Raw genomic sequence first — 18,650 nt, 5'->3', positions numbered from 1 at the left:
AAATGATATCATAGGCTTGATGTTACTCTTTCTGAAGTGATATCATAGGCTTGATGTTACTCTATCTGAAGTGATATCATAGGATTGATGTAGCTCTTTCTGAAGTGATATCATAGGCTTGATGTTACTCTTTCTGAAGTGATATCATAGGCTTGATGTTACTCTTTCTGAAGTGATATCATAGGCTTGATGTTACTCTTTCTGAAGTGATATCATAGGATTGATGTAGCTCTTTCTGAAGTGATATCATAGGCTTGATGTTACTCTTTCTGAAGTGATATCATAGAATTGATGTTACTCTTTCTGAAGTGATATCATAGGTTGATGTTACTCTTTCTGAAGTGACATCATAGGGTTGATGTTACTCTTTCTGAAGTGATATCATAGGCTTGATGTTACTCTTTCTGAAGTGATATCATAGGCTTGATGTAGCTCTTTCTGAAGTGATATCATAGGCTTGATGTAGCTCTTTCTGAAGTGATATCATAGAGTTGATGTTACTCTTTCTGAAGTGATATCATAGGATTGATGTTGCTCTTTCTGAAGTGATATCATAGCATTGATGTTACTCTTTCTGAAGTGATATCATAGGCTTGATGTTACTCTTTCTGAAGTGATATCATAGAGTTGATGTTACTCTTTCTGAAGCGATATCATAGGTTTGATGTTACTCTTTTTGAAGCGATATCATAGGATTGATGTTACTCTTTCTGAAGTGATATCATCGGATTAGAGCCCGGCCGATATATCGGTTTACCGATATTATCGTCTGATATTGTCTTTTTCCTGCTACATCGGTATCGAACAATAATTCCACCGATAAACAATTTTCAACAAATAGGGTGAAAAAAAGGAATCTCATGCTTATCTGAACACTTGCTGCCATTCTCATGATGTGTCCTTGTTGTCACAATGTATGAAATCAACATTTGAAGCACAGTTATTGGACATTCACTTCCCTTCATTCACTTGCGGAAGTTTACTCAAAACATGAGGTGAAGGGATGGCTCACTTTTGTTTCGAGTAAACTTTTGCAAGTGAATGAAGGGAAGTGAATGATGGTAGACGACACACCCCCTTCAACATGTATACTGCAAACAGACCAAACTCATCTTGTCTCCTCTTATTATCTTTGGTTGATGTGAAAAAACAAACATGGTGGCTCGCTACCCATCATCGGATTACTTTTGATTTTTAGAATGTGTTTTACTCAATTGTTTCGATAAATGGTAAGCTCACCAGTGATGTGATGAATTGTAAATAGTAATTGCTATTAGCTAATTCATATTATGGTTTCTGTCAGCCGAGAGTTAGCTATATATGACAGCTTGTGTAACATCAATCTTTTCTCAGTTATCGCTAGGACTAATGTAGCTATCGCATCCAAAAATAAACAGGTCACACTCAGGACATAACGTTGTAAAGATTGTGTTTGTGCAACATGTTTCAGTGAAAAAACAGTGTGGCCAGCTGAAACGCTCACTGTTGCGTCAATCAAAATAAGCGTTCTATAAAAAATAAGCGTTCTATAAAAAATAAGCGTTCAGAGATCGATGGAAAAACCATCAAACACCAAGGATGAAGAAGAGAGTAAGTATGCTGCTAGTGCTTCTGTTTCAACAGAGGCAGAACGGGAGGACAAAGAGTGGACCAGACAAGTTGGTAGAAGGGTTTAAGGAGATACGGGACAATATTGCCGGACAAAAGGTTGTTTTCCAAATGGATATTTGATGCATCCTTCCAATTATTCAATTATTTTCTGTATGTGAGGTTTTTGTCTTCTCTGCCTGTAATACTAGGTTTCAGAATATGATCATGGGTTTGAATTTAATTGTGCCACTACAGTCATTAAACTGATTCAGACACAGTGCAGGATAAACCAACTGAGACGGCGGTAGCTTCTGCAATCTGCTTTGATAGAGTGTGTCTGGAACAAGATGACAGGCCCCGCTCTGCATAACAGACAGGTCTGTCTTGCATGTTGAAGCAGGTTGTTGGAGCTAGGCCCTCGCATTTTTCAGGGGGTTTCCCTGTGCGTTTGCTGAGCTAAACACAGCAACAATGGCAGGCTATTTCTGACAGACTCTCTCTCCGAAGAGGAGAGAGAGTCACTGTCACCTACGCACACATAACCCAGAACAGCCCACCATCCCGTCACCGCTCTCTCCTTCACAGTGACACCTCTCCTCTTCCCTCCCTCAATACCCACACCCATGTCTGTCTCCATTTCTCATTCTCACCACTCTTTCTCTTCCTCACACTCTCTCTCTCTGTACAGTACATTCCAACAAAATGTACATCTCGCTCCGTTTCCCTCTAGCATATATTTTATTCTCTCCATGCCTGTATCTCAAACTCTCTTTCCTTCTCCATCTACACCAGACTTCTCCTCTTCCTTCCTCACCCCTCCATTCTGTGTGGTTCTAGTGTTACATGGTGAGCTTAGACCTCCTGAGATGTGGGCACCACCAGTGTCCCCCTCTGCCCTGGCAGAGGGCCAACAGATCCTGTAACCCCTCCCCTGCACAGAGGGTAGCAAGGTGTCCTTTTGTGTCACATATAGCAAATTCAGAGTGAGACGCAGGCACACACACATGCACACAGAGCTCCACAGAGACATCGTCAGGAAGGAAGAGTGATACACACTATATATACACTACCGGTCAAAAGTTTTAGAACACCTACTAAGGGTTTTTCTTTATACACTGCTCAAAAAAATAAAGGGAACACTTAAACAACACAATGTAACTCTAAGTCAATCACACTTCTGTGAAATCAAACTGTCCACTTAGGAAGCAACACTGATTGACAATACATTTCACATGCTGTTGTGCAAATGGAATAGACAACAGGTGGAAATTATAGGCAATTAGCAAGACACCCCCAATAAAGGAGTGGTTCTACAGGTGGGGACCACAGACCACTTCTCAGTTCCTATGCTTCCTGGCTGATGTTTTGGTCACTTTTGAATGCTGGTGGTGCTTTCACTCTTGTGGTAGCATGAGACGGAGTCTACAACCCACACAAGTGGCTCAGGTAGTGCAGCTCATCCAGGATGGCACATCAATGCGAGCTGTGGCAAGAAGGTTTGCTGTGTCTGTCAGTGTAGTGTCCAGAGCATGGAGGCGCTACCAGGAGACAGGCCAGTACATCAGGAGACGTGGAGGAGGCCGTAGGAGGGCAACAACCCAGCAGCAGGACCGCTACCTCCGCCTTTGTGCAAGGAGGAGCAAGAGGAGCACTGCCAGAGCCCTGCAAAATGACCTCCAGCAGGCCACAAATGTGCATGTGTCTGCTCAAACGGTCAGAAACAGACTCCATGAGGGTGGTATGAGGGCCCGACGTCCACAGGTGGGGGTTGTGCTTACAGCCCAACACCGTGCAGGACGTTTGGCATTTGCCAGAGAACACCAAGATTGGCAAATTCGCCACTGGCGCCCTGTGCTCTTCACAGATGAAAGCAGGTTCACACTGAGCACGTGACAGACGTGACAGAGTCTGGAGACGCCGTGGAGAACGTTCTGCTGCCTGCAACATCCTCCAGCATGACCGGTTTGGCGGTGGGTCAGTCATGGTGTGGGGTGGCACAGCCCTCCATGTGCTTGCCAGATGTAGCCTGACTGCCATTAGGTACTGAGATGAGATCCTCAGACTCCGTGTGAGACCATATGCTGGTGCGGTTGGCCCTGGGTTCCTCCTAATGCAAGACAATGTTAGACCTCATGTGGCTGGAGTGTGTCAGCAGTTCCTGCAAGAGGAAGGCATTGATGCTATGGACTGGCCCGCCCGTTCCCCAGACCTGAATCCAATTGAGCACATCTGGGACATCATGTCTCGCTCTATCCACCAACGCCACATTGCACCACAGACTGTCCAGGAGTTGGTGGATGCTTTAGTCCAGGTCTGGGAGGAGATCCCTCAGGAGACCATCCGCCACCTCATCAGGAGCATGCCCAGGCGTTGTAGGGAGGTCATTCAGGCACGTGGAGGCCACACACACTACTGAGCCTCATTTTGACTTGTTTTAAGGACATTACATCAAAGTTGGATCAGCCTGTAGTGTGGTTTTCCACTTTAATTTTGAGTGTGACTCCAAATCCAGACCTCCATGGGTTGATAAATTTGATTTTCATTGATTATTTTTGTGTGATTTTGTTGTCAGCACATTCAACTATGTAAAGAAAAAACAATTTAATAAGATTATTTCTTTCATTCAGATCTAGGATGTGTTGTTTAAGTGTTCCCTTTATTTTTTTGAGCAGTATATTTACTACGTTCTACATTGTAGAATAATAGTGAAGACATCAAAACTATGAAATAACACATATGGAATCATGTAGTATCTAGAGGTCGACCGATTATGATTTTTCAACGCCGATACCGATTATTGGAGGACCAAAAAAAGGTCGCTGCCGATTAATCAGCCGATTAATTTATTTATTTGTAATAATAACAATTACAACAATACTGAATGAACACTTATTTTAACTTAATATAATACATCAATCAAATCAATTTAGCCTCAAATAAATAATGAAACATGTTCAATTTGGTTTAAATAATGCAAAAACAAAGTGTTGGAGAAGAAAGTAAAAGTGCAATATGTGCCATGTAAAAAAGCTAACGTTTAAGTTCCTTGCTCAGAACATGAGAACATATGAAAGCTGGTGGTTCCTTTTAACATGAGTCTTCAATATTCCCAGGTAAGAAGTTTTAGGTTGTAGTTATTATAGGAATTATAGGACTATTTCTCTCTATACAATTTGTATTTCATAGACTATTGGATGTTCTTATAGGCACTTTAGTATTGCCAGTGTAACAGTATAGCTTCCGTCTCTCTCCTCGCTCCTACCTGGGCTCAAACCAGGAACACATCGACAACAGCCACCCTCGAAGCAGCGTTACCCATGTAGAGCAAGGGGAACAACCACTCCCAAGTCTCAGAGCGAGTGACGTTTGAAACGCTATTAGCGCGCACCCAGCTAACTAGCTAGCCATTTCACATCAGTTACACCAGCCTAATCTTGGGAGTTGACAGGCTTGAAGTCATAAACAGCGCAATGCTTGAAGAATTGTGAAGAGCTGCTGGCAAACGCACGAAGGTGCTGTTTGAATGAATGCTTACAAGCCTGCTGGTGCCTACCATCGCTCAGTCAGACTGCTCTATCAAATATCAAATCATAGACTTAATTATAATATAATAACACACAGAAATACGAGCCTTTGGTCATTAATATGGTCAAATCCGGAAACTATCATTTCGAAAACGAAACGTTTATTATTTCAGTGAAATACGGAACCGTTCCGTATTTTATCTAACGGGTGGCATCCCTAAGTAGAAATATTCCTGTTACATTGCACAACCTTCAATGTTATGTCATAATTATGTACAATTCTGGCAAATTAATTACGGCCTTTGTTAGGAATAAATGGACTTCACAGTTCGCAATGAGCCAGGCGGCCCAAACTGCTGTATATACCCTGACTGCTTGCACAGAACGCAAGAGAAGTGACACAACTCCCCTAGTTATAAGAAATTCATGTTAGCAGGCAATATTAACTAAATATGCAGGTTTAAAAATATATACTTGTGTATTGATTTTAAAGAAAGGCATTGATGTTTATGGTTAGGTACATTGGTGCAACGACAGTGCTTTTTTTGCAAATGCGCTTGTTAAATCATCACCCATTTGTCGAAGTAGGCTGTGATTCGATGAGAAATTAACAGGCACCGCATCGATTAAATGCAACGCAGGACACGTTAGATAAACTAGTAATATCATCAACCATGTGTAGTTAACTAGTGATTATGTTAAGATTGATAGTTTTTTATAAGATCAGTTTAATGCTAGCTAGCAACTTACCTTGGCTTCTTGCTGCCCTTGCCGTAACAGGTAGTCAGCCTGCCACGCAGGCTCCTCGTGGAGTGCAATGTAAGGCAGGTGGTTAGAGCGTTGGACTAGTAACCGGAAGGTTGCAAAAACGAATCCCCGAGTTGACAAGGTAAAAATCTGTTGTTCTGCCACTGAACAAGGCAGTTAACCCCCGTTCCTAGGCCGTCATTGAAAATAAGAATGTGTTCTTAATCTGACTTGCCTAGTTAAATAAAGGTGTAAAAAAAACATATGAAAAAATAAAAAAATAAATCGGCAAATCGGTGGCCAAAAATACTGATTACCGGTTGTTATGGAAACTTGAAATCGGCCCTAATTAATCGGTCATTCCGATGAATCGGTTGACCTCTAGTAGTAACCAAAATAGTGTTAAACAAATCAAAATATACTTTACATTTGAGATTCTTCAAATAGCCACCCTTTGCCTTGATGACAGCTTTGCACGCTCTTGGCATTCTCTCAACCAGCTTCACCTGGAATGCTTTTCCAGCAGTCTTGAAGGAGTTCCCACATATGCTGAGCACTTGTTGGCTGCTTTTCCTGCGGTCCGACTCATCCCAAACCATCTCAATTTGGTTGAGGTCGGGGGATTGTGGAGGCCATGTCATCTGATGCAGCACTCCATCGCTCTCCTTCTTGGTAAAATAGCCCTTACACAGCCTGGAGGTGTGTTGGGTCATTGTCCTGTTGAAAAACAAATGATAGTCCCACTAAGCCCAAACCAGATGGGACGGAGTATCGCTGCAGAATGCTGTGGTAGCCATGCTGGTTAAGTGTGCCTTGTAATCTAAATAAATCACAGGCAGTGTCACCAGCAAAGCACCCTCACACCATAACACCTCCTCCTCCATGCTTTACGGTGGGAAATACACATGCGGAGATCATCCGTTCACCCACACTGCGTCTCGCAAAGACACAGAGGTTGGAAACAAAAATTTGGACTCATCAGACCAAAGGACAGATTTCTTGGCCCAAGCAAGTCTCTTCTTATTATTGGTGTCCTTTAGTAGTGGTTTCTTTGCAGCAATTCGACCATGAAGGCCTGATTCTCCTCTGAACAGTTGATGTTGAGATGTGTCTGTTACTTGAACTCTATGAAGCATTTATTTGGGCTGCAATTTCTGAGGCTGTTAACTCTAAGGAACTTATCCTCTGCAGCAAAGGTAACTCTGGGTCTTCCATTCCTGTGGCGGTCCTCATGAGAGCCAGTTTCATCATAGCGCTTGATGGTTTTTGCGACAGTACTTGAATTTGATTTGATTTGTTTAACACTTTTTTGGCTACTACATGATTCCATGTGTTATTTTATAGTTTTGATGACTTTCCTATTATTCTACAATGTAGAAAATAGTACAAATAAAGAAAAACCCTTGAATGAGTAAGTGTTCTAAAACCTTTGACCCGTAGTGTATATGAGAAAGAGTCTTTATTGTCAATATCAAAGAAAGGTATCCTTTTGCTTTTGGGCCACAATGCACGTCAACATTTGGGGTTCTAAATTACATTGTGTTCAAAGGGTGCCTGCTTTCATTTAATAATAGTTTTTTGGTGAATAAAGTGAAATTGATGTATTTTATTGGAAGACTTATGTCGCTGTCAAGACCCCAGCTCTGAAGTCTCACATAAAACTAAAATTGAAAGATTAGGGCATTCATAGTTAAATACACTGACTGTAATTGTCTTAAGAGTTGGGGAAAGTTGCTGTTGAACACTCACATAAAATTAGTAAGGTAAGGCTCACCTTTGTATGACAAATGCACTCTGGGAGCAGTCCGTGCATTGGCATGGCAACTGTAGACACATAAACTCAGTAGAAAGAGGAGGAGGGCTTGGGTGGTCTCCATAGCAACGACAGCAGTGTTAACCTTTGGAGTCCTACAAAGGGGAAAGGTAAAAGCAGTACAGATTAACTGAACATCACTTAAAACCGTCATATCATTGCAACCATTTAGAGAGACTTCGACATAGAGGGCTTCACGAGTCCAAAAAGTTAGAGCCATTCCAAAATGTCCCAGGGTCTTTTTTTACATTCGAACCCGATACGCATGAATACATTTTTTAAATATATAGACCAGTTCCAAATGGACCCTAGGACAACTAGACCCATTCCGTACAGACCTCGTCGGATCCAGACCCTTTCCGATCAGAGCCGAGTGACGGAAGCAGCAGAAAGGGCAATTTGTTTGTTACTTTATTAACCAGAGGTGATAAAGCGTGAGGGAGAGGAGGTAGAGAGAGGTGACGCTCTAGCAGGGGCCGTGCTGTGTGTAGGCTACTGTGAGTGTGTAACGGCTGTTGAATGGAGTAGACCAAGGCGCAGTGTGGTTAGTGCTCATCTTTGTAATTTAATGGAAAAAGAGAACACTTTACAAAATAAACAAAAGACAACGGCCAAACAGTTCTGTCAGGTAACAAATTACTAAACAGAAAATAACCACCCACAAAACCCAAAGGAAAACAGGCTGCCTAAGTATGGCTCCCAATCAGCAACAACGGTATACAGCTGTCCCTGATTGAGAGCCATACCCGGCCGAAACAAAGAAATACCAAACATAGAAAAAAGGACATAGAATGCCCACCCCAACTCACGCCCTGACCAACCAAAATAGAGACATAAAAGGATCTCTAAGGGCGTGACAGTACCCCCCCCCCCCCCCCCCCCCCCCCCAATGGTGCGGACTCCGGCAGCAAAACCTAAACCTATAGGGGAGGGTCCGGGTGGGCATCTACCCGTGGTGGTGGCTCAGGAGCAGGAAGCAGACCCCGCTCCACCGCTGGCTCACCCCACTTTAATGGCTCCCCTAGAGAGTGGTCTCTTGCCGCCGACCATGGACTGGGGACCCTTGCAGCGGGCCCCGGACTGGAGGGCGACTCTGGCTGCGACCGGCTGGCGGGCGACTCTGGCTGCGCCCGGCTAGCGGGCGACTCTAGAGACTAAGGGCTAAGGACCGTCTCAGCAGGCTCCGGAATGTGGGCCGTCTCGGCAGGCTCCGGACTGTGGGCCGTCTCGGCAGGCTCCGGACTGTGGGCCGTCTCTGCAGGCTCCGGACTGTGGGCCGTCTCTGCAGGCTCCGGACTGTGGGCCGTCTCTGCAGGCTCCGAACTGTGGGCCATCTCTAGATGGGGCACTGTTGCCGGAAGCTCTGGACGGGGCACTGTCGCCGGAAGCTCTGGACGGGGCACTGTCGCCGGACGCTCTGGACGGGGAACTGTCGCCGGAAGCTCTGGATGGAGAACTGTCGCCGGAAGCTCTGGACGGGGAACTGTCGCCGGAAGCTCTGGATGGAGAACTGTCGCCGGAAGCTCTGGACGGGGAACTGTCGCCGGAAGCTCTGGACAGGGACTTTCCGTAGGCCTGGCTCTGGGCGCAGGCACAGGACTCACCAGGCTGGGGAGACATGCAGGAAGCCTGGCTCTGGGCACAGGCACAGGACGCACCAGGCTGGGGAGACTTGCAGGAGGCCTGGCTCTGGGCACAGGCACAGGACTCACCAGGCTGAGGAGACATGCAGGAGGCCTGGCTCTGGGCGCAGGCACAGGATTCCCCAGGCTGGGGAGACATGCAGGAGGCCTGGCTCTGGGAGCAGGCACAGGACGCACCAGGCTGGGGAGACTTGCAGGAGGCCTGGCTCTGGGCGCAGGCACAGGACTCACCAGACTGGGGAGACTTGCAGGAGGCCTGGCGCACCGGGCTATGAGCGCGCACTGGAGACACACCGTGCGCTTCACAGCATAACACGGTGCCTGACCAGTACCACGCTGCTTCCGGTAAGCACGGGGAGCTGGCTCAGGTCTCCAACCTGACTCTGCCACACTCCCCGTGTGCCCCCCCCCCCCCCAATTTTTTTGGGGGGGGGCTGCCTCTCGGGCTTCCTTGCCAGCCGTGTTCCCTCATACCGTTGCCGTTGGTCCTTTTCTCCTGCTGCCTCCGCTCTTCTGAGTGCCTCTACCTGTTCCCATGGGAAGCGATCCCTGCCGACCAGGATCTCTTCCCAAGTGTAGGATCCCTTGCCGTCCAGGATGTCCTCCCATGTCCAGTCCTCCTCTCCATGCTGCTTGGTCCGCTTGTGGTGGGTGGTTCTGTAACGGCTGTTGTCTTTTGTTTAGTTGTAAAGTGTTCTCATTTTCCATTAAATTTCATGATGAGCACTAACCACGCTGCGCCTTGGTCTACTCCATTCAACAGCCGTTACAGAGTGTGAGCTATTATACAATCTCTCTCTCTACTGCATCAGTCGCGTTCGGATCGGTATGGGTCCTTCCGGACAAGTCAGTTAAAATTACACATACCTGAGACCCGTGACCCGTTACATTATTTAGAATTCTGGGTCAGGACCCGCTCGGGTCCCTGATCGGGTCTCAGTTATTCGGGTACAGGTGGATCCGTAAAGATCTCTCCCTCCCACCACTGAAATAGCCCTTGCACAGAAAAGTGTAGTTTTGAGAAGTTAAAAATAACTTCCAGTCCTTTGAAATGTCCCATTCACACTGAAATCACCCACTCAAAAGCCTTGACCCTGAAAATAATCTGTTTGCAGGTCAGTGAGCATCAAAGCTTTCAGAGTTAAGACTAAAATGTCCTCATTACTGAGATATAACATTAGCATGTTAATAGCTACAAATTCTAATTTCACACTATCAATAACAAGACAAGAAAAAAGAGTGCACTTACAACTACCATCTGATGCAGAAATATTGGGAACTAGTAAACATTAGGTGCCGGTTTCCCTGACACAGATTTAGCTAAGTCCTGGACTAAAAAGCACATTCAGTGAAGATTCCTCATTGAGAATGTTTTTTGTTGTCCAGGACAAGGCCTAATACTGTGTCTGGGAAACCCGCCCTAAGAAAGCTATCCTATTAAAGGGCAACTGAACGTACAGTAATAAGCAACTTCTCCTTTTGAAAATGGCCTATGTGGCATCATATGAGTCAAAAACATTTCCTCTAGTGTAAAAATTGACTACAAAGAGTAAATAGGATCATTTCGGTCAGTCATAAAGTCAGTCTCATCCAAAACTGAGACTTGTCTTGCTTTAAATCTGAAACTCTTTTACAAAGAGACTGTCTGAAAGCAAGAGAACCACCAATAAGGATCACACACACACTCACTCACTAGGCCTCGAAATCAAATTTAAATCATGTCTATTTAAGTTAGGGTGTGGGTGCTGTACTTTATTTCCCCAAATTCCCCAAGACTAATGACGGGTTATCATAACTGTAACATAAACAGCTCAGACACAACACAAAGATGAACGGTTTAAAGAAGCGGTTGGCAGTCCTATCACCTCTGACCAGATGTTGAATCGGCGCAAACAGCCACCGTTCGTAGTCACCCAGCAGGTGAACACTTACACAACATGGCCACTTGCTGATTTTAGCCGTTCATTGACACGATGGGTCTGAGCTGTTACCTTTAATGTTGCTTTTCTCTGTCAACATGCTTACAGTGCAATTGGAAAGTATTCAGACCCCTTCAGTATTTCCACATTTTGTTACATTACATTCTTACTCTAAATGTATTTTTTTTTTTTGCAAATGTATTAAAAATAAAAAACAGTAATACCTTATTTACATACAGTTGAAGTCGGAAGTTTATATACACCTTAGCCAACTACATTTAAACTCAGTTTTTACACAATTCCTGACATTTAATCCTAGTAAAAATTCCCTGTCTTCGGTCAGTTAGGATCACCACTTTATTTTAAGAATGTGAAATGTCTGAATAATAGTAGAGAGAATGATTTATTTCAGCTTTTATTTCTTTCATCACATTCCCAGTGGGTCAGAAGTTTACATACACTCAATAGTATTTGGTAGCATTGCCGTTAAATTGTTTAACTTGGGTCAAACTTTTCGGGTAGCCTTCCACAAGCTTCCCACAATAAGTTGGGTGAATTTTGGCCCATTCCTCCTGACAGAGTTGGTGTAACTGAATCAGGTTTGTAGGCATCCTTGCTCGCACACGCTTTTTCAGTTCTGCCCACAAATGTTCTATAGGATTGAGGTCAGGGCTTTGTGATGGCCACTCCAATATCTTGACTTTGTTGTCCTTAAGCCATTTTGCCAAAACTTTGGAAGTATCCTTAGGGTCATTGTCCATTTGGAAGACCCATTTGCGACCAAGCTTTAACTTCCTGTCTGATGTCTTGAGATGTTGCTTCAATATATCCACATTATTTTCCTACCTCATGATGCCATCTATTTTGTGAAGTGCACCAGTCCCTCCTGCAGCAAAGCACCCCCACAACACGATGCTGCCACCCCCGTGCTTCACAGTTGGGATGGTGTTCTTCGGCTTGCAAGCCTCCCCCTTTTTCCTCCAAACATAACGATGGTCATTATGGCTGTTATGGATACAGGTATCCTGTGTATGTGTCCTGTGTGTGTGTTTCTTTTCTCTCCTTCTCCTCCTCACAGGTGACAATCATCATTCCCCAATCAGTCATCAATCAGTCACTAATCAGAAGACACCTGCCCCTTTTCTCATACCCTATCACATCCCCTTTCCCTTGGTTTAAAACCCCAGTCAATCTCTCTCTATGTGAGCTCGATCTCTCTGTGTTAAATCTCTCTCTCTCTCTCTCTCTCTCTCTCTCTCTCTCTCTCTCTCTCTCTCTCTCTCTCTCTCTCTCTCTCTCTCTCTCTCTCTCTTTCTGAATACAGATCGCTCGTTTGTTTTGCCCATACATATCACTTTATCCGTCAGCCTTTGAGTATTGTTTTTGTTAAAGTCTTGACTGTTTGTTTGTTGGTGGGAAAAGGGGGTACCAAGACAAGTCGCCCATGGGCATACATTATCCGTAGGAATACTTTGTCTAAGTACCCTAGTTAGAACTGGGCTGACCACCCACTGTATTTTTGGTTAGTTAGCTAGCTGTTATTGAAATAGGCTAGTCTAGCTTAGGGGTGTTTTTGGATTATTGTTTCTTTCCTTGGGTCCAGCTCAGCCCCTTTTCTCACACCCCTTTACCGTGTGTTTAAAGAAATAAACCATTAGTGTTTGACGGTAAATGTAAGTTGTCTGTGGTTATTAGTTCTGTTTCTTTTCAGTATTATGATTTGCATGAGTTATGTTACGGGTCTTGTTTCCATCTCCCCTAGACTGCAGGGCCAAAGGGATTCGTAACAATGGCCAAACAGTTCTATTTTTGTTTCATCACAACAGAGGACATTTCTCCAAAAAGTAAGATATTTGTCCCCATGTGCAGTTGCAAACCATAGTCTGGCTTTTTTATGGTGGTTTTGGAGCAGTGGCTTCTTCCTTGCTGAGCTGACTTTCAGGTTATGTCGATATAGGACTCGTTTTACTGTGGATATAGATACTTTTGTGCCTGTTTCCTCCAGCATCTTCACAAGGTCCTTTGCTGTTGTTCTGGGATTGATTTGCACTTTTTGCACCACAGTACGTTCATCTCTAGGAGAAAGAATGCGTCTCCTTCCTGAGTGGTATGACGGCTTCGTGGTCCCATGGTGTTTATACTTGCGTACTGTTGTTTGTACAGATGATCATTTTCTGGAATTTTCCAAGCTGTTTAAAGGCACAGTCAACTTAGTGTATGTAAACTTCTGACCCACTGGAATTGTGATACAGTGAATGATGAGTGAAATAACCTGTCTGTAAACAATTGTTGGAAAAATTACTTGTGTCATGCACAAAGTAGATGTCCTAACCGACTTGCCAAAACTATAGTTTGTTCACAAGAAATGTGTGGAGTGGTTGAAAAACAAGTTTTAATGACACCAACCTAAGTGTATGTAAACTTCTGACTTGAACTTTAGTTTTTTTCCCTCATCAATCCACACACAATAGCCCAAAATAAAAAACCAAACCTCTACGGAGCTCTACGGACAATTCCTAATGACCTAATGGCTTGGTATAGACAGGAGATATAGACAGGTTTTTTTGCCTTTTAAAAAAAATTGGGTCTGAATACTTACACTACTGGTCAAAGGTTTTAGAACACCTACTCATTCAAGGGTTTTTCCTAATTTTTCCTATTTTCTACATTGTAGAATAATAGTTGAGACATCAAAACTATGAAATGACACATGGAATCATGTAGTAACCAAAAAAGTGTTAAACAAATCAAAATATATTTGAGATTCTTCAAATAGCCACCCTTTGCCTTGATGACAGCTTTGCACACTCTTGGCATTCTCTCAACCAGCTTCACCTGGAATGCGTTTCCAACAGTCTTGAAGGAGTTGATTGCTTTTCCTTCACTCTGCGTTCTGACTCATCCCAAACCATCTCAATTTGTTTGAGGTTGGGAGATTGTGGAGGCCATGTCATCTGATGCAGCACTCCATCACTCTCCTTGGTAAAATAGTCCTTACACAGCCTGGAGGTGTGTTGTGTGATTGTCCTGTTGAAAAACAAATGACAGTCCCAATTTCCACTGGTCTAATGTCCATTGCTCGTGTTTCTTGGCCCAAGCAAGTCTCATATTATTATTGGTGTCCTTTAGTAGTGGTTTCTTTAAAGCAATTCAACCATGAAGGCCTAATTCACACAGTCTCCTCTGAACAGTTGATGTTGAGATGTGTCTGTTACTTGAATGTGAAGCATTTATTTGGGCTGTAATTTCTGTTTATTGTACATTTTTGTGTTTAAAGAAATAAACCATTAGTGTCTAATTAATTAATCTTCTGCAGCAGAGGTACTGTAACTCTGGGTCTTCCATTCCTGTGGTGGTCCTCATGAGAGACAGTTTCATCATAGCGCTTGATGGTTTTTGATGGTCATATCGCTTGACTGACCTTCATGTCATTTCTTTTTGCTTATTTGAGCTGTTCTTGCCATAATATGGACTTGGTATTTTACCAAATAGGACTATCTTCTGTATATCCCCCTACCTTGTCACAACACAACTGATTGGCTCAAACGCATTAAGAAGGAAAGAAATTCCACAAATTAACTTTTAACAAGAAATTCCACAAATTAACTTTTAACAAGGCACACCTTTTAATTGAAATGCATTCCAGGTGACTACCCCATGAAGCTGGTTGAGAGAATGCCAAGAGTGTGCAAAGCTGTCATCAAGGCAAAGGGTGGCTACTTCGAAGAATCTCAAATATATAATATATTTGGATTTGTTTAAGACTTTTTTTGGTTACTACATTATCCCATATGTGTTATTTCATAGTTTTGATGACTTCACTATTATTCTACAATGTAGAAATAAAACAAAAACCTTGAATGAGTAGGTGTTCTAAAACTTTTGACCAGTAGTGTATGTAAATAAGGTTTTTCTGTTTTGTATTTTTTTATAAATGTGCAACATTTTCTTAACCCGTTTTCGCTTTCATTATGGGGTATTGTGTGTAGATTGGTGAGGAAAATGTTTTATTTATTTCAATTTAGAATAAGGCTGTAACGTAACAAAATGTGGAAAAAGGGAAGGAGTCAGAATACTTTCCAAACGCACTGTTTATTGTAGAAATTATTTAAGATAGTCTTCAAAGAGGTAGGGTTTCAGATGTTTTCGGAAGATGTGCAGGAACTCCGTTGTCCTGACTGCAGGGGAAAGCTTGTTCCACTATTGGGGAGCTTTGACTGGGCTGAGCAGGAGCTTCCCTCCCATAGGGGTTGGAGGCCCAAGATACCAGAAGGTGGCTGAACGGAGTGCCCTGGGTTGGGATATAGGGTTTGAGCATAGCCTGAAGATAAGGAGGGGCAGTTCCCCTTCCTGCTCCGTATGCAAGCACGAGGGTCTTGAAGATAATGCGAGCTTCCACTGGAAACCAATGTCATGTGCGGCGGAGAAGGGTGACATGGGAGAACTTAGAAAGGTTTAACACCAGGCAGGCTGCGGCATTCTGGTTAAATTGAAGGGGTTTGATGGCACAAGCATAGAGCCCAGCCAACAGTGAGTTGCAGTAGTCTAGACGGGAGATGACAAGTGCCTGGATTGGGACCTGTGCCACTTCCCGTGTGAGGAAAGGTCATACTCCAGATGTTGTAGAGCATGAACCTGTAGGAACAAGTCACTGCTTGGATGTTTGCAGAGAACGACAGGGTGTTGTCCAGGGTAAAGCCAAGGTTCTTTGAAATCTGGGAGGGGGACACCATTGCGTTGTCAAGCGTGATGGAGAGGTCTTAGACCGGGCAGGCTTTCCCCTGGAGGAAGAGCAGACCAGTTTTGCCTATACAGTGCATTCGGCAAGTATTCAGACCGCTTGACTCTTTCCACATTTTGTTACATAAAGCCTTATTCTACAATGTATTAAATCGTTTTTACCCCTCATCAATTTACACACAATACCCCATAATGACAAAGCAAAAACAGGTTTGTAGCCATTTTTGCAAATGTATACAAAATAAATAACTTAAATATGACATTTGCATACGTATTCAGAGCCTTTACTCAGTACTTTGTTGAAGCACCTTTGGCAGCTTCTACAGCCTTGACTTTTCTTGGGTATGACGCAACAAGCTTGGCACATCTTTATTTGGGGAGTTTCTCCCAAGCTTCTCTGCAGATCCTCTCAAGCTCTGTCAGGTTGGATGGGGAGCGTAGCTGCACAGCTATTTTCAAGTCAATCTAGAGATGTTTGATCGGGTTCAAGTCCGAACTCTGGCTGGTCCACTCAAGGATATTCACAGACTTGTCCCGAAGCCACTCCTGTGTTCTCTTGGCTGTGTGCTTAGGGTCGTTGTCCTGTTGGAAGGTGAACCTTCGCTCCAGTCTGTCCTGAGCCCTCTGGAGCAGGTTTTCACCAAAGATCTCTCTGTACTTTGTTCCGTTCATATTTCCCTCGATCCTGACTTAGTGTTCCAATCCCTGCCGCTGAAAAACCTCCACCCAGCATGATGCTGCAATCCCAATGCTTCATCGTAGGGATGGTGCCAGATGTCCTCCAGATGTGACGCTTGGTATTCAGGCCAAAGAGTTCAATCTTGTTTCTCATGGGCTGAGATTCCTTTAGGTGCCTTTTGGCAAACTCCAAGCGGGCTGTCATGTGCTATTACTGAGGAGTGGCTTCCGTCTGGCCAGTCTACCATAAAACCCTGATTGGCAGAGTGCTGCAGAGATGGTTGTCCTTCTGGAAGATTCTCCCATCTCCACAGAGGAACTCTAGAGCTCTGTCAAAGTGACCATCTGGTTCTTGGTCACCTCCCTGACAAAGGCCCTTCTCCCATGATTGCTCAGTTTGGCCAGGAGGCCAGCTCTAGGAAGAGTCTTGGTGGTTCCAAACCTCTTCCATTTAAGAATGATGGAGGCCACTGTGTTCTTGGGGACCTTCAATGGGGCAGAAATGGTTTGGTACAGTACCGTTCCCCAGATCTGTGCCTCGACACAATCCTGTCTTGGATCTCTACAGACAATTTCTTTGACCTCATGGCTTGGTTTTTTGGTCTGACATGCACTGTCAACTGTGGGACCATATATAGACAGGTGTATGCCTTTCCAAATTATGTCCAATCAATTGAATTTACCACAGGTGGACTCCAATCAAGTTGTAGACACATTTCAAGGATGATCAATGGAAACGGGAGGCACCTGAGCTCAATTTCGAGTCTTATAGCAAAGGTTCTGATTACTTATGTAAATAAGGTATTTCAGTTTTGTATTTAATTAAAAAACAATTCACACACAAAAAACTGTTTTTTCACTTCATCGTTATGGAGTATTGTGTGTAATGTAGATTGATGAGTAAAAAATAACAATTTAATCAATTTTAGAATAAGGTGTAACGTAACAAACTCCAAGTAACAAAATGTGGAAAAAGTCAAGGGGTTTGAATACTTTCCGAATGCACTGTATATGAGCCCAAGCCTGAAAAAAATAAAATTTGAATTAAAATAATGATTGTGCCGTTATACAATACACAGCCTAATATCCTACCACATATTACGCACAGCAGAAAAACATTAACAAAACATAGATTTAAGATGTATTTGTTACAAAATTAAACAAATACAAAATTAAACTAATTCTGGTAATCGCCTTTAAGTGTGGACTGTATTATTATGCATACTGGATGGACTGGTTACCTTATGCTACGCTCCAAACTTTCTATCCATGAGTCTGAGAGAAAATGTTTAGGCCTAGGCGATGCTATTGGTTCATTGATTGTGCAGGGCGGCTTACAGAGTTAGCCTACGATTGTAGTGAATTTCTATTAGTAATAGGGAATCTGAGATATTTTATAATGAATAGGCTGACACATTACCTTTAGCTACAGAATAACTCACCACCATGCTTTTCCATCTCCTCCTTTCTTTCCTTCATTTCTTTCTTGAGTGCAAAGATAGGGGCTGGCAACAGTTTAATTAAATATGTTTTGTTGTGGGGCCTCCCGAGTGGCGCAGCAGTCTAAGGCACTGCATCGTAGTGCTAGCTGCGTCTCTACAGATCCTGGTTTGATACCGGGCTGTGTCACAGCCGGCCACGACCGGTAGAACCATGAGGCGGCGCACAATTGGCCCAGCGACGTTAGGGGAGGGTTTGGTCGGCTGGGATGTCCTTGTCCCATCGCGCTCTAGCGACTCCTGTGGTGGGCCGGGCGCACGCACGCTGACACGATTGCCATGTGTACAGTGTTTCCTCCAACACATTGGTGTGGCTGGCTTCCGGGTTAAGCGAGCATTGAGTCAAGAAGCAGTGCAGATTGGCGGGGTCGTGTTTCGGAGGAAGCACAGCTCTCGACCTTCGCCTCTCGCGAGTCCGTATGGGAGTTGCAGCGATGGGACAAGACTGTTACTACCAATTGGATATCATGAAAAAGGGGGTAAAATATGTTTCCTTG

The 18,650-nt window shown here is 43.8% G+C and overlaps 1 protein-coding gene across 1 annotated transcript in view; it reads right to left on the bottom strand.

The window, feature by feature from the left end:
* Positions 1-18,650, bottom strand: part of LOC106572221 (semaphorin-3F-like) — a 105,962-nt gene that overhangs the window by 53,477 nt on the left and 33,835 nt on the right. Inside the window, exon 2 of the mRNA XM_014146212.3 lies at positions 7,636-7,769. Within this exon, the coding sequence (XP_014001687.1) occupies positions 7,636-7,738 (103 nt within the window). The 5' untranslated portion in view covers positions 7,739-7,769. The remainder of the gene's footprint in view (positions 1-7,635; positions 7,770-18,650) is intronic.

The sequence above is a fragment of the Salmo salar genome, chromosome 15 (genome assembly GCF_965601325.2).
Source record: "Salmo salar chromosome 15, fSalSal1, whole genome shotgun sequence".
NCBI classification, from domain to species: domain Eukaryota; kingdom Metazoa; phylum Chordata; class Actinopteri; order Salmoniformes; family Salmonidae; genus Salmo; species Salmo salar.
The sequence above is the reverse complement of the archived record's forward strand: the minus strand, read 5'-3'. Positions and strand labels throughout refer to the sequence as shown.